At 49.7% G+C, this 24,655-nt stretch overlaps 1 protein-coding gene across 2 annotated transcripts in view; it reads right to left on the minus strand.

The window, feature by feature from the left end:
* Window positions 1-24,429, minus strand: part of ZNF777 (zinc finger protein 777) — a 28,268-nt gene extending 3,839 nt beyond the window's left edge. The window contains exons 1-5 of one of the 2 annotated variants that reach the window (XM_030308701.1): window positions 24,376-24,429; window positions 18,720-19,571; window positions 17,360-17,486; window positions 15,225-15,338; window positions 795-1,046 (exon numbers count right to left, since the gene is read on the minus strand). In XM_030308701.1, coding sequence (XP_030164561.1) covers window positions 795-1,046; window positions 15,225-15,338; window positions 17,360-17,486; window positions 18,720-19,556 — 1,330 coding nt within the window. In that variant the 5' untranslated portion in view covers window positions 19,557-19,571; window positions 24,376-24,429. Of the gene's footprint in view, window positions 1-794; window positions 1,047-15,224; window positions 15,339-17,359; window positions 17,487-18,719; window positions 19,572-23,610; window positions 23,664-24,375 lie in introns of those variants that run through there. The other variant, XM_030308700.1, reaches the window with a different exon arrangement.
* Between the last annotated feature and the right edge of the window lie 226 nt (window positions 24,430-24,655).

Below are 24,655 nucleotides of genomic sequence, written 5' to 3' on the forward strand. Positions count from 1 at the left end.
GATCATTTTATTTCCCAAACTAGACGAGGGTGGCTGAAGAAAGGTTCAGGCTGATTTGCTTTATGAATAGAGCTGAGAACTCCTGAACAAAACAGTAGCTAACTAAGCCTAATGGTGCGTTTTAGAAATACACCATGATGACAAGATGGGGATTTTCTCAGGACTGCCCGGACCGTTCAGCATCAATCAGCCACAAAAGATGTCCTGAGCTCAGGCTGCTGAGGGCGACACTTCCTCACTGTTCTTGAACTCCCGAGGAGCAAGAACTCCCAAGTGTGCAGAAGGGTGACCCAGAGGTTTCACGATCAAACACAAGTGATGGCTCGATTCTACCGGGAAGGGACCGCTTAGTCCGGCATTTTAAAAAGCATGCGTTGTGGGGGTTGAGATCTCCGGGTCACTGAGGCTTCCAGAGCGACCTAAGAACCATCAAGGACACACCGGGAGACGGAAATTCTAGCTTGGCCCCAATGTCGTGACCTTGGGCAATTGCTCTGACCTTCTCTGCCTGTAGAAGGAGGGGAGCTGGAGGGAGATGATCTCTGAGGTCCCTTTGGGTCCTCATCTGACCTAGTCTTTGGCTGTTAATACCTTCTGCCCAGGCCAGAGACCGATTCTTACAAATCCTGAGGCAGGACACCTGCACCTGAGACCACGCCGGGGGACGTCACACCTATCCACCGGTCACTGCCACATGACCTTTCGGAGAGAAACTCCAACTTTGCCACGAGGCAGGGGCCTGCCCGCGGGCCTGATGGCAGCCGCTCCCCACGCCTGGACCCCCTCCAACTGACCTGCGCAGTTTCTCTGCTGCACCAGCATCTGTTTGAGCTCGCTGAACTCGCTGGAGCCTTCGGTGGACTCTTCCAGCGTGTTGTCCTGTTCTTGCATGTCCAAGTCTGGCTGCTCCGCACACGGGTCGCCCAGCTCGGAGTCCTGAAAGCCATGCTCCTCCACCTGTCCCATCAGGGGCTCCGGCGTCTCCAAACTTTCCGAGCCCTCGTCGTTGGTCTGCACCTCGATCTTAATCACGATCCCGTCGTGTGCTGGGAGGGCGGGGAGGGGTGGGGGACGGGGGTGGGGGAGGGAAACAAAAGAACCCAGAACATGGTCATTGCACGGCCAAGGTTTCTGCAGCCTAGATTTTACATTTCAAGAATTCTGATTTTAGAGACCGTGAGGAAATACAAGGTTGAGTGAGCAGACAGAATTTTCTGGACATCTTGTACGAACTGGAGTAAAGTTAAATAGATGCAGAGTTTGTGTTCCACAACCCCTACTTTTTAAAATAGTATTGCCAGGGTTTAAAAAGAGATCTTAATTCCCTTTCCCGGGTCAGGCCAGCCAAAGTCGACAGTTTCTCTCCCTTACAGTCAAGGTGAATAACGAAAAGGCCAACCATCTCCTCACCCTGCACACCCTTCCAGCCCATGCCCCAGGAGTCCGGCACGGACAGACCAGAGCCCCCCGAGTCCCCCCACCACCCCGGCCCACAGTTAACAAGCACGAGCACATGTACATTCAGAGCTCTTGGGTTTGTTTTTAGTTAAACAGCATCTGATTACACACATTGCCCTTTTTTTTCAACTTGCCGGTAGGCCTGCAGGTGATTTCAAATGTCAACACACACACACACACACACACACACGGGCATCATGTTGCCTAAGTGGGATCTCGCACATACTCTTTTAGTGCACAGATTTTTCTCTTTTGATTTGCCCTTCCCTTTCCCTCAATTCCCCTGTCGCAGCTTATGGCCTCCCCGGCAACTCCTGTAGTTAACCTAGTATTTTTCTCTATGCTTCTGTGGTTATTTACTGCAACAAGTTGATGCGTATCTGTTTTTATTTTCTGGCCATTATTGGTTTAAAAAAAAAAAAAAGAAAATTGCCATATACCTCCTCTTCCCTCTCAGGTATCCTGTAGAAATTCCTGCGCGGCAATTTCTGCACAGCTAATGCACTCCTCCTAAGTGCTGCGTGTGTGTGCAACCACTCCCTTCCCACAGGAACATTCACTTTTTTGTTTCTGGTCTTTTTGCGTGATCAACTGTGCTGCAATCACATGTTGATTTACATGGCCGCCTATCAACTAGGGATTTTATTTCCGTGAGAGCCCCAGGAGCGGGGGCCGCGGAGTCAAAGGTGTCGTTATTTTTAATCTGGTAGAAGTCGTCAGGCTCCTTTTGAGCCAGGCTGTGACAATTCGTATTTCTACCTGCATGAGAACATCCTCTTCCCCACACCCCTGCCAGTGACAGACACCTAAAATTTTCCTCACTCAGATGGGGGTAAATTGACAATTTACTGATACTCTCCTGACTCGGGTGATCTGAGTATTTCTTTTACTTATTGGCCTTTTCTAGTTGATTCTGCATGAACCGGGTTCTGTTTTTGTCAATCGGTAAGGGTCCTTTGGTTCCTGTGCTAAAGATAACCCGTCTTCCCTTAGAAGCATTTCAGACACTCCCAAATCTAATGTTTGTCTGTTGACTCTGTGCCACCTCTTATCAGACCGCTTTCTTCACGTTTTCACGTGGTCACCCATGTCCCTCTTTCTTTCATGGCTTCTGGGTTTTCTGTCTTAGTTAAGAGGGTCTCCTCCGCCCCTGGATGGTTCATCTGGTCTCCTGGATTTTATTTCAAGGTTTTTATGGTTTTATTGTTCACATTTAGGTCTTTGCTCCATCTGAAATTTATTTTGTGTAGAGTGTGAGGTAGGGATTCAGTCTTACTTTCTTCCATCCGGCATCAACTCCCTCACGGTTGAAAATCATTTTGTTAATTAAGGAACTTATAAATGTATAATACCGGGGCACCTGGGTGGCTCAGTCGGTTAAGCGTCTGACTTTGGCTCAGGTCATGATCTCACTTTGTGAGTTCGAGCCCTGCGTCGGGCTCTGTGCTGACAGCTCAGAGCCTGGAGCCTGTTTCAGATTCTGTGTCTCCTTCTCTCTCTCTGACCCTCCCCCATTCATGCTCTGTCTCTCTCTGTCTCAAAAGTAAATAAACATTAAAAAAAAAATTTAAATGTATAATGCCTAAACATATTCATTCCATCATTCGTTCATTCATTTATTCATTCATTCAGTGCATATTTACTGAGCACCAACTATGGGCGATGGGGTGTTTGAATGGCTTGGGATACATCAGTGAGCATAGCAGAGCTTCTCCCCTCCCTCACACATCTCACCTCAGGCAATAAACATAATTAATAAATTATATGGTAAGCTAGAGGGTGATAAGTGTTGTGGGAAGAGAAAAGAAACCAGGAAACTCGTAAACAAAGCCAACGGTCCCTGCCCCTGTGAAGCCTCCTGGCTGTTGACCGCGGGCACTGGTGATCCCCAAGCTCAAAGCCGGGGAAAGCGGAGCCACCAAGTGCACCTCCTAGCAGCTGATGCCACGGGACCCAAAGCTGCGTTCTTCCCGATGCCCGGCAACCCTTTAATCCTCTTCCACGCAGCCAACCTGTCTCCTGCCAGCCGTGGGGAGTAGCGGCAACATAAGGCAGCTCTGATGGTCCCCGACGCCCTGTCCGCAGCCTTAAACACGGACGTGCCTACCTCCCCCCCAACAACCAAGTCTCCAGAACACTTTCATCCTATTCTCTGTCTCACAAAGAAGATGGAGTCACACACGCTCACGTCGGTGCCTTGCTCCTGCTCTAGCTCAGTCATCCTGCTTCCTCCCCTTTCCTCTCCCACTGGGGGAGGGAGGGGACAGTGGCCCCTCTGCTCTTTCCCTTAACCCTGCCAGTTTCCAGTGTTCACGGGGCCACCGGCCACCGCGCTCCACCAGCAGGGCCCGCTTCTCTCTGCAATCCTGGTCTCTGTGCTAGGGTCACAGGCACGACCGTGACTCCGGCACCAGGGGAAGATCTTCCCTGACTTCACAAACACCTGAAAACATTTTGCTTGCCTCCTCCTTAAAGTAGTCTTTAAAAAAAATTTTTTTAATGTTTATTTATTTTTGAGAGAGAGAGAGAGAGAGAGAGACACACACACACACACACACACACACACACACACACACACACACACACACACAGTGTGGGCGGGGGAGGGGCAGAGAGGAAGACCCAGAATCCAAAGTGGGCTCCAGGCTCCGAGCTGTCAGCACAGAGCCCGACACGGGGCTCGAACTCACAAACCGCGAGATCATGACCTGAGCAGAAGTCACACACCTAGACGACTGAGCCACCCAGGCGCCCCCTTAAAGTAGTCTTTAAAAACTAGGTACCCCTTTGCACTTTTTTTTGAATAAACATATCAAATGCTTCAGTAACTGCAAAAGATGTCATTTTTGGAGTACTGTAAATATTGATGTTTTAAAATAAACTTTTCCGACACTTTTTAATGTCACCAGTGGCATCTAAGGACCGCAACAATTTTAAACCCGCTATTATTCACTTAAAAAATACACAAACAAGTTCTTCTTTGATACTTGCAATTTTTGTATCATCCCTTTGCACCCTGAACTTCTATTTCCATTCCCACTTTACCCACAGAATTTTATCCTAATAGAATATATTTTTATGCTTAGAAGACTTTCACAGGTCTCCTCGTCTACCATTCTGCCACAAAAATGTGTATGTAAATTGAAAGATTAATCTTGCTTTCATTTCTACTAACCACAGGGCTCTCTACTTGTTGTCTTCCTGGCTTAAGTTATCCTTAGTTATTATTACTATAGAATGATACACAGTGGTTATTCAAGATAGAAAACAAAAAATGTATTAGAAACGTCTCTTAGAAGGATGGGAGGAATTTTTTTTTTTACCAATTAGTTTGCTTATCTGAGAATGAATATTCTTTTTTTTTATAATTTTTTTAACATTTATTTATTATTGAGAGACAGACACAGAGTGTGAGCAGGGGAGGGGTAGAGAGAGGGGGAGACAGAATCTGAAGTAGGCTCCAGGCTCCGAGATGTCAGCACAGAGCCCGATGCGGGGCTCGAACCCACAAACTGCGAGATCATGACCTGAGCCGAAGTCGGTCACTTAACCAACTGAGCCACCCAGGCGCTCCCTGAGAATGAATATTCTTATTGCTTGATTGAGACACAGTTCAGAATCAAATATATTCCTAATTTTCATTTTCATAAGTACAAGCATTGGGAAAGCTCATTTACAAAGATACATGGATGGGCTGGCGGGAGCTTTGTTACGGAATCATCACTTGATTCTTTGAATTTGTCTGAATTATAATGCTATGAAAGCACACATGGTTAACATACCATCAAAAACTGTTTCTAATGACCTATTAGCTGACAACTTAATTAGGTTCTCTTTCAATTTTGTTGAAAGCAAAGTATTGCAAATGATCTAACTTGCGAAAGAATTTGCCATATGGGTCCCAACGCGATGCACTTGCGGCCATGTATCCCTGCGTTCTGGGTTGTCTCTGTGACCCATGGGGCTTTTTATACCTCAGAGAAATGCTCCCTCCTAAGATGGGGACGGGGGGGGGGGCGGTTTGTGGGATTTGAGACCTCACTCTGCCAAACCTCCTACCATGCTCTCAGCTGAATGTAACTGTACTCCTCTCTATGGCGTTTCTTTCTTTTTCCCTCAAAATGTGCCATGTTTATACATTTTCATGCTTCCCTTCCATTTGTTAGACAGTAAGGAAGCCAGCTGTCTCCCATCAAAAAGACTTCCCCACCCCAAACAACTTTTGAAACAGTATTGACAACCAAATTGCATTTATAAGAAGTAATCTGTGGGGTGCATGGGTGGCTCAGTAGGTTAAGCATCCGACTTCGGCTCAGGTCATGATCTCAAGGTTCATGAGTTCAAGTGCCACGTCAGGCTCTGTGCTGACAGCTCAGAGCCTGGAGCCTGCTTCGGATTCTGCGTCTCCCTCTCTCTCTGCCCGTCCCTCACTCGCACTCTGTCTCTCTCAAAAATAAATATACATTATAGGCAGTAATTTGTTCTCCCATTAAAAAAAATAAATAAAGACACATCCCTTGTAGGACTATAGTTTATGACCAATGGCAGAACAGTAAGGAAAAGTTTTAAATAAATGGAGTGGGAACAAATGAATGAATGAATGAATGAATGAATGGAGTGGAGACAACTGGCTTCCCAACAAGACAAGCATCTCGACATCAAAATAAATCACTGATGAAACAAGACTTTAGACACAATGAAATCACACTAGTATTAGAAGAAGAAAACACAGCCTCTTCCCTTTCCTTTTTTCTTTCTTTATACAACTGTGAGGTGTGGAAGAGGCTCTACCCCACGCCCTCTGGGACTTCAGATACTCCTTCTGGAGGCCGTCTGGCCAGCCACACCAAACGTGAAATGTGCCCAACACATACCCACTCTCATTTTTAGCTCTAACTTGTTTTGGAAAGAATTTCTCTAGTTTTGCCTGGACATTGTTTGGTGATGAGGGACTTCTTTAATTTGTGCTTGGTTTCTGATCTCTGTAAGTACAATTCTTCCTAAGAACCCCTGCAAGATGGGAAAAAAAATACTATCCTACAAATGGTTTCCAAATGTATGGTGGGTCTGTGAGCACCACATTTAATAGTTAGTGAAGCTGAAATAATGTTATATTTGCAGACACTTAGTTAAAATGTGTCATTATGTATATTCTGCGATTTTTTGTTTTCTGGAGCAAAAAAAAAATAGTTTATTTCAGATTTCAAATAGTTTTAGAGGCTTTTGAAAGCTCATAGGCCCAAGACCTGTGATCATGTTTACTAAATAAAAGGGGCTGAGTAAGTATTTCTACACAAAATGTGAAACCCAGTCACCATAAAGAAAATAATGGGTAAATCTGAATACGCAGAAACTTAAAACTGATAAATTTGGGGGCGCCTGGGTGGCTCGGTCGGTTAAGCGTCCGACTTCGGCTCAGGTCATGATCTCACGGTCCGTGGGTTCGAGCCCTGCGTCGGGCTCTGTGCTGACAGCTCAGAGCCTGGAGCCTGTTTCAGATTCTGTGTCTCCCTCTCTCTGTGACCCTCCCCCATTCATGCTGTGTCTCTCTCTGTCTCAAAAATAAATAAACGTTAAAAAAAATGATAAATTTGAACACACAACAATTTAAAACAGCCATACCCACCCCCACACAAATACTATATACAAAGGTAAACCATATATTTATATACATAATAAGACCTAATACCCTTAACATTTAAAAAGCTTTCACAAATCAATAAAAAGATGAATAATCCCAAAGGACAATAAGCAGAAGATAATTCATAAGACAAGACATCCTGGTGATCAATAAAGGTAGGAAAATAGGCTCGACACTGCTCTTACAGAAGTCAAATGAAAGCACCAAAATATTGTCTTTTCTAGCCATCACTTTGGGCAAATAATAAAAAGATAAATAATACCTAATATCGGCTTCAGTGTGGGGAAAACAGGTAGTCACATGGTTGTGTATAAAACCGAAGGTGTATAAATTGGCACAATTGTTTTGAGGGACTTTTTTTTTTTTTAATGTTTATTTTTGAGAGCGCGTGCGCAAGAGACAGAGTGCGAGTGGGGAAGGGGCAGAGAGAGAGGGAGACACAGAACCCAAAGCAGGCTCCAGGCTCCGAGCTGTCAGCACAGAGCCTGATGTGGGGCTTGAACCCCCAAACTGTGAGATCATGACCTGAGCTGAAGTTGGACGCTCAACTGACGGGGCCACACAGGCACCCCAGTTTTGAGGGACATTTTTTTTTTAATTTTTTTTTTCAACATTTATTTATTTTTTGGGACAGAGAGAGACAGAGCATGAACGGAGGAGGGGCAGAGAGAGAGGGAGACACAGAATCGGAAACAGGCTCCAGGCTCTGAGCCATCAGCCCAGAGCCTGACGCGGGGCTCGAACTCACGGACCGCGAGATCGTGACCTGGCTGAAGTCGGACGCTTAACCGACTGCGCCACCCAGGCGCCCCTTGAGGGACATTTTTAAAGTATGTATCAATTTTTTTAAATTTATTTTTTTAAATGTTTTTATTTATTTTTGAGACAGAGAGAGACAGAGCTCCGAGCTGTCAGCACAGAGCCCGATGCGGGGCTCGAACTCACAGACTGTGAGATCATAACCTGAGCTGAAGTCAGATGCTCAACCGACTGAGCCACCCAGGCGCCCCAGTATGTATCAAATTTTTTAATGGGTCTACCCTTCTATCCACAAAGTCTACTTCTAAACAACTTTCTGACAAGTGCATAAGATTTACTTACAAAGGATCTTTAGTGAAGCACTGAAACTTGTAAACACTCTAAATGTACATCAGTGGGAGTTCATTTAAATAAGTTATGAGATCAATACATAGAATACTATAGTCTGCTACTAAAAAAAAGATTTGTATGTTCTTACATGCAAAGAAGTCAAAGAGACGCAATTGAAAAAAGCGAGTTCCCAATGTACGTACTGCTATATATATATATATTTTTACAATGAGAAGGTATTTATGTTTTATATAATTAAAGTTGTGTATGTGTTATGTGCACATAAATTAGAAGGAATAAACTGTTGTCTTGCGAGAGAGAACTGTGTGGGACTTTCGCTTTCTCTGCATTCGTTTTTTGAATTGCGCTGATGAAACTTCAGAGTTTTACTGGAAAGTAAAAATGAGTGTTGCCACGTTAACCTTCCCTATCAGCTCAAAGCAAAGCAATGATGGTCAACACTAGCTTTCCAACCTTCTTATAGCTGCACTTTCTGTTAGACTTTAAAAATTTTTGGCATATTAATTTTTAAAATCTTAGGGGCGCCTCGGTGGCTCAGTCAGTTGAGCGTCTGACTTTGGCTCAGTTCATGATCTCACACTTCGTGGGTTCGAGCCCCATGTCCGGCTCTGTGCTGACAGCTTGGAACCTGGAGCTGCTTCGGATTCTGTGTCTCCCTCTCTCTCTGCCCCTCCTTTGCTCGTGCGCGCTCTCTCTCTCAAAGATAAATAAAAGGTTAAAAAAAAAATCTTAAAAAAAAAAATTTATATATGTACCCAGGCTAAGGGTTAGTTTTTCAAAATGTGTTTTTAAAGAGCTCTCCCTCACTCCCAACCACTATTTCCTGCTCCCCAGAGGCAATTCCAGCTGATTCCTTTGTCATTCCCCTTCCTAACTCTAAGGAATAGACATCTATTGATACTCCTCGAGTTTTCAATTTAAACATCACCTATTGACTTCCAAGAGCTGAACATGAAGACCATCCCTCCGCATCCAGGCAAACCTTTTCCAAATCCCTCATCCTTCCAATTTAGGTTGCAACTCTGGCTGGATTAATTTCAGGTGTTCACATGACTCGAAGACATAAATGTTATGTAAAATCGAATGTGTAGTATATACCACAGTTACTTGTCTGTCTGCGAACGTTTTTGCTTTCCCTGGAGTTGATCATTTTTTTCCCTTGGCTTAGCTTACTGTTTTCATGAAGTGGGCTCTAAACTCCCCAACCTCCTCTGTAACGGTCTCTTCAAAACATTCAGATATAATGGGCATTTCTTACTTTCATCTACTTGAAGAAAAATTTTCTAGAACCTTCTGATGTGCTCCAGTCTGGACTGGTTGCCTCCAGGTGCACAGCTGTCTTCTTGGGATCCCCCTTCAGCAGCACCCCAGGGATTTGCCTCGCCTCGCTCATGTTGGAGCTCCTAACACCTCTTGCTCGGCTTACGTCCTCATTTCAGCAAAGCGCCTCCCCCACTTTGAGAGAGGGTGTGCACAGGAGACCTTGAAAACGTCTCGATTTCATTTCTCACATTAATTAGAAGGGTCTGGCTGATATAAATCCCTAGAATCGTTGGAAAATATTTTCCAGTTTTAAAAAAATGTTTACTTATTTTTGAGAGAGAGACAGAGTGTGAGCAGGGGAGGAGCAGAGAGAGGGAGACACAGAATCTGAAGCAGGCTCCAGGCTCTGGGCTGTCGGCACAGAGCCCGACGCGGGGCTTGAACTCATAAACCGCGAGATCATGACCTGAGCCAAAGCCGGACGCTCAACCGACTGAGCCACCCAGGTGCCCCAAAACATAGTTTTTTAAATTTCTCTGCATGGTCCATGTTTCTTTGGAATCTATTTTTTCTGCTTTCTTTTCCTTTGGCCTCTGTATATTAGAGGCTTTCCCCAAATGTCTGTGGTTCTTGGTTTTCTATTTATAAGTAGAATACTCAAAAGAGATTTAAAGTTTGGTGTATTTAGGTAGAGCTTGCTAGTGACGGGTTTCCCAACAGGATGACTTCACGGAGTCATTTCACTGGGAAATACCTTGGGCTGGTCCCAAAAGTCTCCGGACAAGACTCTTCGAATACACTGCCCTGAGGTCTCGTCCTGGATGTCAGCATCATTTTGGAGTCCGGTTAGGGAGGAAGGCTGGAGATCTCAACATGTGTAGGTCAAGTTTCACTGATTCCCTTGTTTTCAGCATTGTGCCCACCCTCCATTGTGCCTGGCGTCCACGTTTAGACATCCTCGTGTTCGTCTTCTCCAGGGAGTAAGCCTTGGTTGTCCACCGGGGTTGGCAGAGGCAGATGCCAGTTGTAGGGATTGAAGGGGGCAGCGGAGGGGATATGGTAGTGTTTAAATGCCTCTTTAAAAGATCTACCCAGGGGCGCCTGGGTAGCTCAGTTGGCTGAGCATCCGACTTCAATTCAGGTCATGATCTCATGATTTGTGAGTTTGGACCCGAATCAGGATATCAGTGGGAGCCTGCTTCGGAGTCTCTGCCCACCCCCATCTCTGCCCCTTCCTCATTCGTACTCTCTCTCTCAAAAATAAATATTAAAAAAAAAAAAAAAAGATGTTTGACCAATCTTCTGTTTTTAACACCACTTTTGCCCCCATTTCCAAAGATACCTAGAGTCTCTGGTACTGCTGATTCCCAAGTCTTGAGTAGGGATGGGGGGTGGAGTGCAAATCGAGTTTCTTTTCTGCTTTCCCCAATACCAATTTTGGATTTAGCTTTCTAAATCAGTAATCACCCAGCCATCTGCTTTCAGACTTCCAAGATTTGGTTGCTGTTGTCTCCTTGTCCATTCCTTTTAAAAGTCCCTTCGCTCTTGCTTTAGAAGGATTCTGGGAGGTAGGAGTAAACACATGTTCAACCTGCCATCTTTAACTCGAAGTCTTTCTTCATGCATTGTTTTTGTCAAAAATTATTTTTACTGAATAAGAAGTAATATATACTTACTTCAGAACATTCTACAAAGCACACAAAAAATAGGAAAAAAAGTCAAGTGGAAACATAATGAAATCGCATTTCTCCATTGAATTTTTTTTTTCCTATCCTTTGTTTACATCATGGACTTCATGTTACATTTACATTTTCCACTTCTGCATCATTAACTTCCCCTATCAACTGGATCACTGCCATCAGTATCCCTCCTCGGCGTTAGCGATCCCCATCTTAAGTAGACAGGGTCCGCTCCCCCAGCCACTGCCCCCTTATTTCCATCCCCACTCACTGATGCGGGCGCTGCCTCCCTCCCCTCCCATTCTCCCCTCCATCCACTCCATCACACCGCCAACGCTCCTCCTGCCGAGGTCACTGGTGGACATGGCAGTTTCTGCCTCACTGAGCTGCACAGCAGGATCCAACATGGTTGACCACGCTCCCTGCTTCTGGAAGCGCCCTCCTCTTGAAATACCCAACAATGCGCTCGCTATCCGAATTTTGCATCCTCTACCAACTGAGCCAGCCGCCTGCTGGGCCCCAACTATCCTAATTTTTTGCTACCTTTCTGACCACTCCTTCCGTTTCCTTCGGTACCTCTGCTTCATCCTTCCTTTTTCAAATCCTGGCTGTGCATGAGAATCATCTTGGAAGCCTTTTAAAGAATATTAACGCCTAGGCCCTACCCAGACTGATATATTCCAAATCGCCAAATTTACTCTAAAATTCAGGGCTCCCAAGGGCATGGCCTCTGCTCTTTCTCCTCTCCCTCTCCAGACTGGGCCTATGCTACCAATGCCCAGATGTCTGTCTCTAGCTCACATTTCTGTTTTTAACTCTTTATTCAGCTGCTTTCTCAACACCAACACTCTCTCCTGGAACCCCTGCAGGGATCTCAAACCTGACATGTTCTTGTCATATGTCTAGGTCTGCACCTCCTATTGTCCTCCATCTACTGTTCTACTGCAGTCACAGGCGGGGGGGGGGGCGGGGCGGGGGGACAATCTCCCTCGGTCAACACCCGCCAACTGCAGGTTGTCTCGAAGTCTCTACTGCCAAAACAGATCTCGGAAATACCCGCTTCTCTCCTGGGCGACGCCACGGTTGCCTGCTTGGACTACAAAAAGTCTCCGCCTGGTCTCCTAGCTTCCAGACTTCCTTCCTTCCAGTAAGTTCTCCCTGGGGCAAGTGGAACTCCTACTTGCTCTTTAAGTTCCCACTAGACATTCCACTTGCCAAAGAGGCCTTTTCTGCTCTCCTATCTCAGTAGAGTCGATTGGGCTTGGATGCTTGCCTCCACAGCTCTCCCACCGTTCCTTACTGTAATTTTAAATGTGGGGGGTAGAGGGGGGCTAGTTATTGCTATAAGCCTCTTGACATATGCAAATTGATGAACTAAGTAACAAACATACAAATGAAACATATGGTATACAAACTTCACTTATGATTTTAGTGGCTAAGAGACTATTGTCATGCAACAAAATATTTGTACATCTTAATCCATCGTTTGGATTCTCTTCCGTGCTATAGACTCTCAGAAAGGGAAGGAAATTACTAGGTCAAGTATATGAACACTTGAAATATTTAAAACGTATTTACAGACTAAAAAAATATCAAATTGCTTTTTAAAAAGCCTGAGACCTTGGATCTCAGCCATGCCTTCTGGTCTGTTTTACTCTCTGCTCATCTGTTAGGTGAAAACGGCACCTGGCTTCACCGGGCCTCTATTGCCCCCTCACAGGGCCACGAATGGGAGCCCGGGCTCTGAGTATTTGGAGAGCAGAGTCGATATCTGAATCATTTTTGGATCTCCTTGCCCTCAGGGATCCAAACCATAAATAACAGTTTACTGAATAAATTTTACTTAGCCAGTTCATAAAATTGTCATGTTCAATGCATTTGGAACTGTGAAAGTTCTCAACGTGCTAGGCTTTTCCTCACCGGTATCACACCAGAGCTGGTTTTGCAGTCACCCTTCTCAGGGAGAAGACACAAGAACAGGCAGGTTACCACTAGCACGTCTGGGGCTCAGATAACCGCAGATTCACAGAACAATCCCACTGTCCAGAGGCCAGGGCCTCTGGTCTCGCACCGGGGTGCGAGTTCACAGCCAGCCCTGTGTGATGCTGGTTCCCACGTCCTCCCCTGTCCTCCCTCCAGTCCAGGCTCTGAGACGCCAGAGATGGTCAGTGGAACAAATGGCACATTCCAGCCACACAAGGCAGCCTCTGTGAGGCGGCCGCTTCCCACGGAAGCTCGGGCCACAGATGTGCGTGTGCCGGAACAAACCCGGCCTGAGGCAGAGTGGGTTGAGGTGATTTGCTTTCAATTCTGGCCCTACCCTGTGGGAGGCCCATCTGTGATGAGGGTGTGAACACATCGATGGGGTTCGGGGATCGATGCTGTCATCCCAGCGCTTCTAAGAAGATGCTAGAGAAGCAGTGCGTGGACCACAAAATCCTCCTGGGACGTCAGACCGGACCTTAGGGTATTTACCATAAACCGCTCTCCCGTCTTCTCATTCTCAGCCTCCGAGGCCTTCTTTCTCATTTCTTCTGCTTCAGATATGTTTCTTCTTCTCACCTGACCTTCGTTTTTGGCTGTGGCCACGCGAGCCTTTTGGATACGCTTATTTTCTTCCAAACCAAAGGACCCTCTGCCAGATACTATACTTTGTCCCCAAGCCCCCGTTCTCGCCTACTTTTAAATCGTCTTTTTTGTCTGCCAGAATGAATTCAGAGGAGCCTCTACTCTCAGTGTGAGTCTCTAGGAAGTAAGGCCACTGGCTTTCTCTGAAGGATGCCAGCACCCATTTTCCACAGGCTTCTGTCTCTTCTGTCAGTTGCCGTTGCTTTCGGTCCACAGGGTTGACGTTGCTCGGTGTCTCTGGGCCTCCTGCCGGAAGCCGGCTGACAGGTCCCGGAATAGGCGACATTACTTCATAACAAGACCTGGCTGTAGGCTCCAATGAGTTCTCCCGCGAGACTGTCATCCTTTTTCAAAAGATATGATCACCAATGATGTCTGGCTGCGAAGGACAAGCATCAGCTTCGCTGCAGACCTTCAAGGTAGATGATACGAGCCCAAAGGCGATTCCAGAGCAGGAACTGCAAAAACAGACTGTGCACCACGAAAGCACCCGCAGGGCAAGCATGTGGGCCACGGATAGGGCGGCTGGGGAGGGACAAGACCCCACGCAGAATGAGAACAGCTGGGGTTTACTGGGCCACTGGTGCACGCCAGTCACCCCATCAGGCCCTAGGTATTGTTCCCAGTCCTATTTTGTAGATGGCGAAAACAAGTTTCCAAAAAGGCTGAGTAACTAACATCAAACCACGGGTGACCAGAGAAGCTGGGATTCTAGGGCAGGCACCTGACACTGGAGTTTGTACTTGAGAATATGGCCAGTCCTGCTTGGCACCTTTCTGCTGCCTCCATCAAACCGTCCCATCTAATAATTTTTTTTTAATCTTTATTTACTTTTGAGAGAGAGAGAGAGAGCAGGGGAGAGACAGGGAGACACCGAATCCGAAGCAGGCTCCAGGCTCTGAGCTGTCAGCACGGAGCCCGACGCGGGGCTCGAACTCACAAACCGCGAGATCGTAACCTGAGACAAAGCTGGACACTCAACCAACCGAGCCACCCGAGTGCCCCTCAAACTGTCCCACCTAGACATTGTCCTGCATGTTGCACAACATTCCCGGTCAAGTCTGCCTGTCCCTATCCTTCCACTGACCGGCTGTAGGACCCAGGGTGTGGCCCTTCTCTGGGGGGCTCCAGAATGCATGATCACTAGCATCCCGCCAAGTGACCACTTTTCTTTCGGTTCTGGTTTTGTTTCCTGCAAGAGTGAGACAAGGGCAAACACTCCCTAAGACGATGAACCCAGTGGCATTTTTATTTGTTGGCCACTTGGGCCACTGGGGATTGAGGAGGCCTCCAGCAGGCCCCAGTACCTGCAGGCCTCCTTCCCGCACACAACTTGCTGACACACCCCTCCGGGGTCTACTGTGGATTGCAACGCTCCATGCTGGGCCCCCTGAGTGCTGAAAGATCTAGAAGGCAGAGCTCCGGGCCACCCAGTAGCCACTCACCAGCACTGGGATCCGCGGGCGTCTCGCCTTCCTCGGAGTCCTCTTGTTCCTGCATGGTCGGCCTCTCCCCACGCTCCATCTGCGACATGAGGTCTGGTTTGGAAATTGCATAGTCTGGGCAGAAGGAAGGAAAGAAGGCATCCTGTGTGGTGAGGTGTCACCTGGGTGACCGGGACCCTAGGAGCAGCCACCCTACCAGTGGCCGTGTCGGAAGAGAAACGGGCCAAGTTCCCAGCCCTTCTCCTTAGGGGCCCTGGTGTGTGTGGGCCTGCACGCGTGTGCGTGTATATGTGTGCGTGGGCCTGCACGCATGTGCGTTAACCAGGGCCTCCCACGAGGGAGCCGCAGCAGGCACCGCCTTCCACCGGTGGAAACTGGCCCTCTGTCATCTGTGGCTCCCGTTGCCGCCAATGCCTGCTCAGGTTCTCATGACAAAGACCCAAGAGATTTGAAATCTCCTAGAGTGAAAAACTAATCCTGATGAAACCTAGAAGCCATCAAACTCGATAGTAATAGTGTGCCTCACATTAAAAAAAGTTTAAAGCTCTTTGGAGACAGAGTTATGAGATAAACCTGGAGGAAATACATGTGCACGTATTTGTCATAGGTGAGGCTTCTATACTAAATAGTTAACGTCCATCATTATATATAAAGAGCCTCTACAATAAGTGAAAAATAAAAAAGGAAATTTAAGTACGTAATTCACAGAGGAAATGCAAGTGGCCAGCACACGCAGGAAAAGATACACCAGTTCACCAGTCATCGAAGACAGACATACTTAAATAATGAAGTGTTATTTTCCACCCGACAGAAAAGACAAGTATTTAAAATGGAAGGACATCGGTTCGGGCCAGGGTGAAACGACATTGTCACACTCTGTGTTGTAAACACACACAGCCTTCTGGAGGCAGTGGCCGTGGTATTGTAAACCTGCACTCTCCTTACTCGGCGAACCTCCTCCTTGGAATCTGTCCCGTGGAAATACTCACGGAAGCACACGTAAATACAAAGAGATGTCGATTACGTTTGGTGGCAGCGAGAAGACGCGATCGGCCTGCCGCTCACCGACAGCAGAAAGGTCAAATGCCCAGAGGTTCACCTGGAATGCTGCCCCGTCTTTCTGAGCTGACATGGAAAGCTGTCTACGGCCTACTGGTCGGTAGAATAGGTGAACAATCCCATTCGTGCACACCACAGACTGCATATGCACGAGTACCTGCCTCGTGTGTGCGTGCGTGTGTGCGTGTGTGTGTGTGTGTGTGTGTGTGTGCATTAATACCTGCCAAAGGGTCTGTGGTGGTTTCCTCTGGGGAGAAGTACTGGGGGGAGGGCAGGGATTGCTCCTTACTATATAAATCTAGATTGCTGAATTTTCACAATTATGTATATACTTTCAAAAGAAAAGAAAAAAATGAAAAAGAAAAAAGTCCTACCGGGGAGGTATGTGTGCAGAAAATTAACGGTTCTGACAAGAATCAAAGTTTCTATGCAACAGCATATATAGTGTTTTTCTAACTTTTTGTGTGTGTCCAAAGAGTTTCCCATCACAGAGAAAAGGATACCTATAAAACTAAAGTATATTTTCCCAGGTTTGCCTCCTTAAATACTCTTATTAAAATGAAAACAGCAAGAATCCACAAACTTTGGGGTATTAGAGTTCTCAGTGAAATTGTGACTTTTTGGTAGGGATCTGGCATGAGTATTAAACTCCTGGGTCACAGCCTTCTCTATGCACAGTGGAGACCAGAACCCGGGGGACATACGCCCTCCATCAGGGACAATGTTCGGTCAGCTGGATGGTCCGACGGGAGCACTAACACCTGTCCCGTCTCCCTCAAGGGAGAGTCAGGGGATTAAGTAACGTGCTTCTCAGTGAAGCACCTCGCACTATGTTCAATAATAGTTTGCTGGACAAATTCATCACACACACACACACACACACACACACACACGCACGCACACACACACCATGGGGAAACTCATATAAAGGTGAGACCCTGATGTCTGTCTTCCCCCTCCTTGCCCCAGTGTCCCTTGTTTTTGACTATGGGGAGCACTGGAGCACAGAACTCCCAACGTTTCCAAACCCCAGGCCAGTGTCGAGGAAGCCCCCCATAAGTGAACCTTCTCCTTACCCATAGAAACCAGAGACTCATAGTTGCCCCTCATCACGTTCTTGTAGAGCTCCTTCTGCCACTCCGACAGGTTCCCCCACTCCTGCTCTGAGAAATGGACGGCGACATCATCGAAGGTGACAGGGACCTGAAACCACACAAGCTCAGCTTGGACCGACCGGAAGGCAGTCACAGGCCCTCAGCTGCCAAATCACAAGGCGGTGAAAGGCTCCACTCTGCCCCCCACCCCCCCCGCACCGCCCTGGCTCAAACACCTCTTCTTAGGACTGGAGTGGGCTAGGCCCAAAGGCACAGCTGTAGGTATTCACCACGGATCTCTCTAGAAACCTGGCCTGACTTTAGCCACTGTCCTGGCCCCACAGAGTAAGGGCCTCATTTTATCTGGTCCGTTTTCTGTCTAGGATAATCCTTGCGGCTCTAAAAGCATGGTCTGCAGACCAGCACCATGGTACCAGGGAACCTGCTAGAAATGCAGCCCCTCAGGCCCGCTGTAGGCCCACTAAATTGGATTCTGCGTTTAGTAAGGTCCCCAGGGGATTCAAGTACACAAGAACATCTGAGAAGCGCTGGCCTACAGAATGTTGTCCAAGTCTCTTCCCTACATAAGGCTGTGAACAGGGACAACACACAAAAGAACAGAAAGAAAACCAGTCCACGTTCAAGTTCTATCAGGATCTTCTGGGACATAATATTAAAACCCAACCACTCCCTAGCCTTTTAGGATACCTCTTGAAATCACATTTTTTTACTGGCATCAACATAATTTATAAGTCAACTGATAAAAGTATCAGGCCGGACAGAGCCCTGGAACATTTCACCAAGTTCTCCGTCCACCTCAACAGTGAACCACGGGTTCACACCTGTTGTGAATTGAACACCCTTCCGAATCGACGGTCCCTGGTCACTAGGATGCCGTCGGACATTCTCTTCTATTCACGTAGGGTTTTATTAACGGGACAAATCATCTGAATTTGGGCCATCTTGGGTTTAGTGCAGCAATGTTGGCAACTAGGTATCATTGTATTTGTTTCCTTTTTTTTTTTTTTAATTTTTTTTAATGTTTATTTATTTTTTGAGAGAGAGAGAGAGAGAGCGAGGCAAGAAGGGGCAGAGAGAGAGAGGGAGACACAGAATCTGAAGCAGGCTCCAGGCTTTAGCTGTCAGCACAGAGCCTGATGCGGAGCTCGAACCCACAAACCGTGAGGTCATGCCTTGAGCTGAAGTCTGGCGCTTAACCAACTGAGCCCCCAGTATTTGTTTCCTTCTTAAGCATCTCTTTTCCCTTCTTTTATATGAAATTCCTAGAACACGTCCCAGTTCAGATCGCTCCTTGGGAAGCCCCAGTTGGGATAGCTCTTACCTTGGGAACTTCTCCGTTGCTGCCCGGGGGCAGCCGCAGGATCCAGAAATTTCGGTTTTTCAGCAGGTTCTCCATGTTCTCCAGCCGCCTCTGCAGCAGCCCGTACTCCTGCAGCAGGGTCCCCAGCACGACCCACTTGCTCTCCAGATGGTTTGCAAACTCCACGGCCGTCTTCTCGCAGTCCGCCAGCTTCTTCTCGGCCGTCCCCGTCCGCCCCTCCAGGGTCAGGAGCCGCATGGCCTGGGCCTCCAGTTTCCTCTCCACGGCCTGGACGGCAGCCCACACGGCCAAGCGGGTGATCTCTGCTGTTGGGAGCGGTGTGTCCTTCTGGGCTGCCGAAGAGATCTGGAAGGGGGTGTCTTTTTGGGAAACTGGGCTCTGAAGGAGGGGGTCCATGTCGGTCTCGGGAACTGTGGGGGACAGGGTCAGGGGGTCTTTCTCAGGAACTTCAGGCGAGTGGAGGAGGGCTTCTTGGTGGGGGGTGGAGTGGGACAGAAGTGATATTTCTTGTTCAGCAGCAGCTGGGGGCAGATACTGGGTCTCTTCTTGAGAAGCCGGGCGACCCTGGAGACGAGTCTCTTGCTCAGAAGCGGCAGGATACAGGAGTGAGGGTCCCTTCTGGAGAACGTGTGGCATTCGGCCAGAGGTCTCTAGCTTGGGAGTTTGGGGCAGGGAGGCTTGTCGGGGAATGGGGGGAGACGAAGAAGGAATTTCTTTGGGGGGAACAACACGCGATTGGAACAGAGTTTCTCGGGGGGGTCCAGCAGGGGCCTGACGTGGGGTCTCTTCTTGCAGAACACTGGGGAAGGACAGAGGTGAGGAGCGTTGGGTCTCCATGTCCAGCTGCTGGACCTGTGGTCAAGGAAAGAAAGGGCAGGATTGAAGGCCACAGTCTCCAGCTGGCAAGATAAACGCCAAAGTTAGGCACCCACATAAAAAACGGTTTCTGGTTTATTGGCAATCAAGATCTGTTCCACGGACACGACTCTCTTCTTGAGAACCTCACGCTGATTCAGAGATCAGTTACAAAAGCACAACTAACAACCAAGAAAGGGCGGCCATGCCACCTTCTGCTTTGATGGAGGCGTCTCTTTCTTCACAACAGATGCCTCACAGGATCTACCCATGACCAGCAGCGTATGAGACGGATGCTGGCCTTGGCTTTCGGTCCTGTCCACACGGACCGCTGCCCGGTTACTCGACCTGTTCGCAGTGTCCTCACACGGGAAACAAAGACCACCTCGCTGAGTTTGAGCACTGAGCATAAAATGAAATAAAACCTGGCAAAACGACAGAGCAGAGTTTTATCAGTGCCGGGCACTGTTACTACCCCAAGACTCCCAGCAAGGTGGGAGGAGACAGCGGTGGGGCCAGGGCTGTTCGAGGACTTACCTGGAAGATGAACGTGCCATCTGGCCCCACTGCTTCTTATGTGAATGATCAGGTAGTCCCAGCCCTCTTCATGCTTTCCCTCACTTACTCTAGTAGCGAGGACACACAATTACCTTGTTTCCCAGGCTCTTTGATAAAAGCTTACTGACTTAGCCAATAGCATTTTTCAAAGGATTTATATGGTATAGGTTTGACTTTGAGACATGTGTTATGGACCCAGCCCCTCCTGGGGAGGCTGAGTGGGCTTCTGGGCAGTCCAGGCTATAAGCAAAGAGAGAAGAGAGACCCTCAGCCAGGCCAGGGATATGGCAATTCAGTCTTTGTACGGGAGGCAAAGACCCCGGGGCAGATGGTCCACTGAGGCAGGTGCACTCCTGGTGGTCTGGGTTCCTCCCTGTGGTGTGTGAGATGGGAACTGAGGAGCCAAGGCCTGGACAGACTGGAAACAGAGCCGAAGTCAGCCGGTTCTGTGACTCGCCTCAACGCTGGTGGGGACTAGAACCAAAAGAAAGATCGATTCCTTTTGAGACTTTCTTTATTCACTCTCTTCCTGTTCCCCACCTTGCTACATTCACATTGAGAGAATTCTTGTGTCACCGGGGAGGTGAAGCCAAGGTCTTCTGAATGACCAGCTCTGTATTTACTTATCCAGACAATCAATAGCTTTATTGGAGCTGAACAGAATTCCTTCTATAACATGTTTGTCCATTTCCTCATAATCTTCCTTCAGCGAATCTGAATGGCCTGTCACTGTGCCACACACAAGCGATCTTTAATACAACTGAAATGCCCCTTCTCTTTGTTTGAAAAGGAGTATATCCCTGGTGTCCAGTCTGACATGTAGTACGTGCTCAATAAATGTCTGCTGGATGAATGAACAGTATACGTGATTGGGTCACAACAAAAACAAAAATGACGCTCCTTCGGTCACCTGTCAGAGCCTAAACCTATTTACGTTTCCTCCCGCTCTCTTTCCTTTATTTGCTCATTCATTCACTCACGAGAGCCTTAACTGAGACAGCACCACACTCTCAAGCCAAGAACTGAAAACGTAAGGCCTGTTCAGGCAGAATGTTTTCCGAGGTAAGTACGATCCGAGAGCTCTGCAGCTAGCCAGATGTGAGAGCCTATTAGTCAGATAACAGCTAACAATTACTCAGCACTTACTGTGTGCCATGAACAGTGTTAAGCATGTTAAAGGGTTATCTCATTTAATCCCCAGGAAACCCTATGAAATAGGGACTCTGAGAACCATTCCCCACACTTAGCATATGAAGACGCTGAGGCATGGAGAGGCCAACTCACTCGGCCAAGGTCACACAGCGGGCTGGCCGCAGAACCTGGGCCTCCGGGCAGCTGGTCGGTAAGTGTTCTGAATCCTCTCCACCTCTAACATCCAGAGGCATGGAGACTTCCCAAAGACCTGGGGGTAGGTTCTATGTTAGGGAAGGCCCTGCCCATAAAGACAGGGCCGCTGAAAGCCAGGGGTCAGGGACGCCTTTGAAACCCTAACGAAAGTTAGGGATTCTCCATCCCCCCCCCCCCCGAAAAAACACACACCGGCCTACACACAAAAGTCCGCAAACGCTTTCAAGGGCTTTGCAGACCCCTAGACCTGAAGACTCATCAACAAGTAAGCCACCTCTCAGCTCCTCACCGGTGAAGGCAGACAGAGGCCAGGCCTGTGGGACGGGAGCCTCAGACACAGGGCAAGTGACTAGCATAATGCAACACAATAAGCCCATCAGGGCCCTGTGCTGGGAGGGGGATTAGGGTATTTGTCTACAACTACTAGGAAGAAGGGAAAATCCCCAGGGGCCAAGTTAGTATCCCTGAGTGATACAGGGGTTTAACTAAAACCATGACAAAAAGCCCCATCCAGTACAGTACAGAGAGCCAGCAGGCTAAGATATCTTTCCCAACCAGTCTCATCAGAGCTCAAGGAAACTACCATTTCTTTGCTCTCTATTATTAGCCTGGCTCTTCCCATTTCCAGATTTGGAGGACTGCTGAGGGATGAGGGGGCCACAGGAGCACACCCCCTCCTCTACCCCCAAATTAAAGCCCCTTGCTATAATGTCGTCAGTACCAATAAACCCGTGGCTTGATTTTACCCTAAGCATAAAGAAATGGCCAAGGAGAGGGATGGAGCTGTAAATATAATATCTAAGATGAACAAGCTTGCATTCTCAAACCATGGGGGGTGGGGGGGGGCAGAGAGGATTCTGGACCTTTATCACAGGATTTAACCGACTCTCCCTGCCTCCTGTATCCCAAGTGGATGGGGGTCTCCAGGCTTCATTTATCTTAGCAGAATAATACAGAACCATTCCTATCAATTTATAAAGAAAAGAAAGAAAGAAAGAAAGAAAGAAAGAAAGAAAGAAAGAAAGAAAGAAAGAAAGAAAAAAGAAAAGAAAAGAAAAGAAAAGAAAAGAAAGCCATGCCAGTTTCTTGTATGACCCGGTGTGGTTCACTCAGAATTATATACCATTCAAAGGCCCTGGAGACCTCAACCCAGAGGTGGGCATTTTGAAATCTCCACTGTATTTTGTTTTTCCAAGAGATGATGATGAGTTGTATTGAACCGGGAGGCTCTTTAGGAAGCGTTTATCCCGACCCCTTCCTGTACACACCAGTAAACTGAGGCTCAGAGGCACTGACCCTCATGCAGCAATCCTGCTCCCAGGCACAGCCACCGCATCTCAAAGAGCAGGTCTGCGGGGAGATTTTAGGACCGATTTTCGAGAATGGCCCATTAAAGAGGAACATCAGCCACCAAACCCCTAGGAGCTCGCTCCCCCGACCCCATCCGTCTGGACACCCAGAATCTGGCAGGGGGCCCTCCGGAGGCAGGGGCTGGAGGCCCCAGGCGCCGGAGCCCGAGGGTCACCCGCTCCCCACGACGCAACCGCTCGGCCGGGCGCTGCCCGGCCTCTCGCCCTGCCGTCACCTCCCCCCCGACGGGCCGCGTCCACCGCGAGCCGGGCCAGGCCCCTAATCCAGGGCAGGCCGCCGCCAGAGCCGCCCCCCTCCCCGTCCAGGCCCGCCGCCCGGGAGGCTGGTATTTCTGGGGACGCGGGCAGCGGGCCACGGATGACTCGCTACGTGACCTTGGGGCAGGCCGGCCGGGTCGCCGCCAGGTGTCTGTGCCTCAGTGTCTCCGCTCTGCGAAATGGGGAGAGCCGCGTCAGCGCCGCGCTCCGGCCGCGGGAGGCTCGGCGGGGGCGAGCTCTGCGGAAAACGTGCGGCGGCAACCCCGACGGACGCAGCGCCGGCTCCGCAGGGAGCGAGGCGCGCCGCCCGGGGCGCCCACCTCCGGGCCCGCGAGCGGGCCAGGCCCCGGCGTCCCCGCAGCCTCGCCCGGACGGCGGCCGGCTCCTCGGCCCCGCTGCCATCCCGCAGCCCTCCCCCCCAACCCCCACTCCCGTTAAGGGGCGCGCGAGCCCTCCGGCCCCCCGCCCCCCGCCCCCCACGTCGCGGCGTTTGTGTCCCTTACCGAGACCCCAGGCCGGGCCGCCGAGCCGGGGACGCGCAGGCCGTCCCCCGGGCCCCGAGTCCGCGCGTCCGTGCGCGCGCGGGCCGCCCTCACCGGAGCCGGGGCCGCCTCGGCCATGGCCCTGCGCTGTCCGGCCCGGGCCGGAGTCGCCGCCGCCGCCGCCGCCGCGCGCGGCTCCACGCAGGCCGGCCCCCCTCCCGGCCTCTCCGCAGGCGGCGCCCGCCCGGCCCTGCCTTCCCCGCCCGGGCTCGCGCGGCCGTCGGGCCCGGCCTGCTCAGGCGGGCGGGGACGGAGCGGCCGAGCCGGGCGGCGGCGTCGGAGCGGGGCGCGCGGCGGTGCGGGCGGCCGGGCGGGCTGCGCCCCGGCCGCGAGCTGGGCCCCGGCCCTCAGCACCGGCCCCCGGCCCGCGCGCGGCCCCTCTGCGGCCGCGGCTGCGACCCCGGCTCCGGCCCCGGCCCCGGCTGCGAGCTGCGCTGCCGTCCCGGCGCCTCTTCAGCAGGGGAGCTGCACAGCAGCTGCCATGTTGATACAAACTGCATCCTGGGAGGCATGTCCCTCTCAGGCCGTTTAAAGAGAAACACTCCGAGGCTCGTCGGAGGCTGCAGGAACCCAGACAGCTCCATCTACAGCCGGTAGGAGCGAACAGTGTCGAGCGAGCAGCCAGGCGGCGACGGACACGCCCTGAGCCCCGGGCCAGCCCGTCGTGGAGCCCGGGCCGAACCGCTCGGCCTCCCCCCCGGGGTCCCCCCCTCCCTGGCCTCTCACCTGGGGTCCTCGCCTCCCCGGGCAGCCTGGGGCGAGACCCGGAGGCGGGAGAGCCGAGCACAAACAGCCGCGCGCAGCCAAGGCGACGTGCTGGGGTCTGGAGGCGGCTTGATTGGCTCCGACAGCCTTCCTCCCGCCGGATCCCCCTGCTCCTCTCAAACCCAGAACCCGGGTCGTTCCCTTTCAAAACCTGCGCTCACAAAGGGATCTAAGAAACCCGGCACGGCAAAGAAAGCCCGAGTTCATGTGACCGGCTCTGTGCAGCCCGGGTTCCAGGGAA

This window comes from Lynx canadensis, chromosome A2, assembly GCF_007474595.2.
Source record: "Lynx canadensis isolate LIC74 chromosome A2, mLynCan4.pri.v2, whole genome shotgun sequence".
In the NCBI taxonomy this organism is placed as follows: Eukaryota; Metazoa; Chordata; class Mammalia; order Carnivora; family Felidae; genus Lynx; species Lynx canadensis.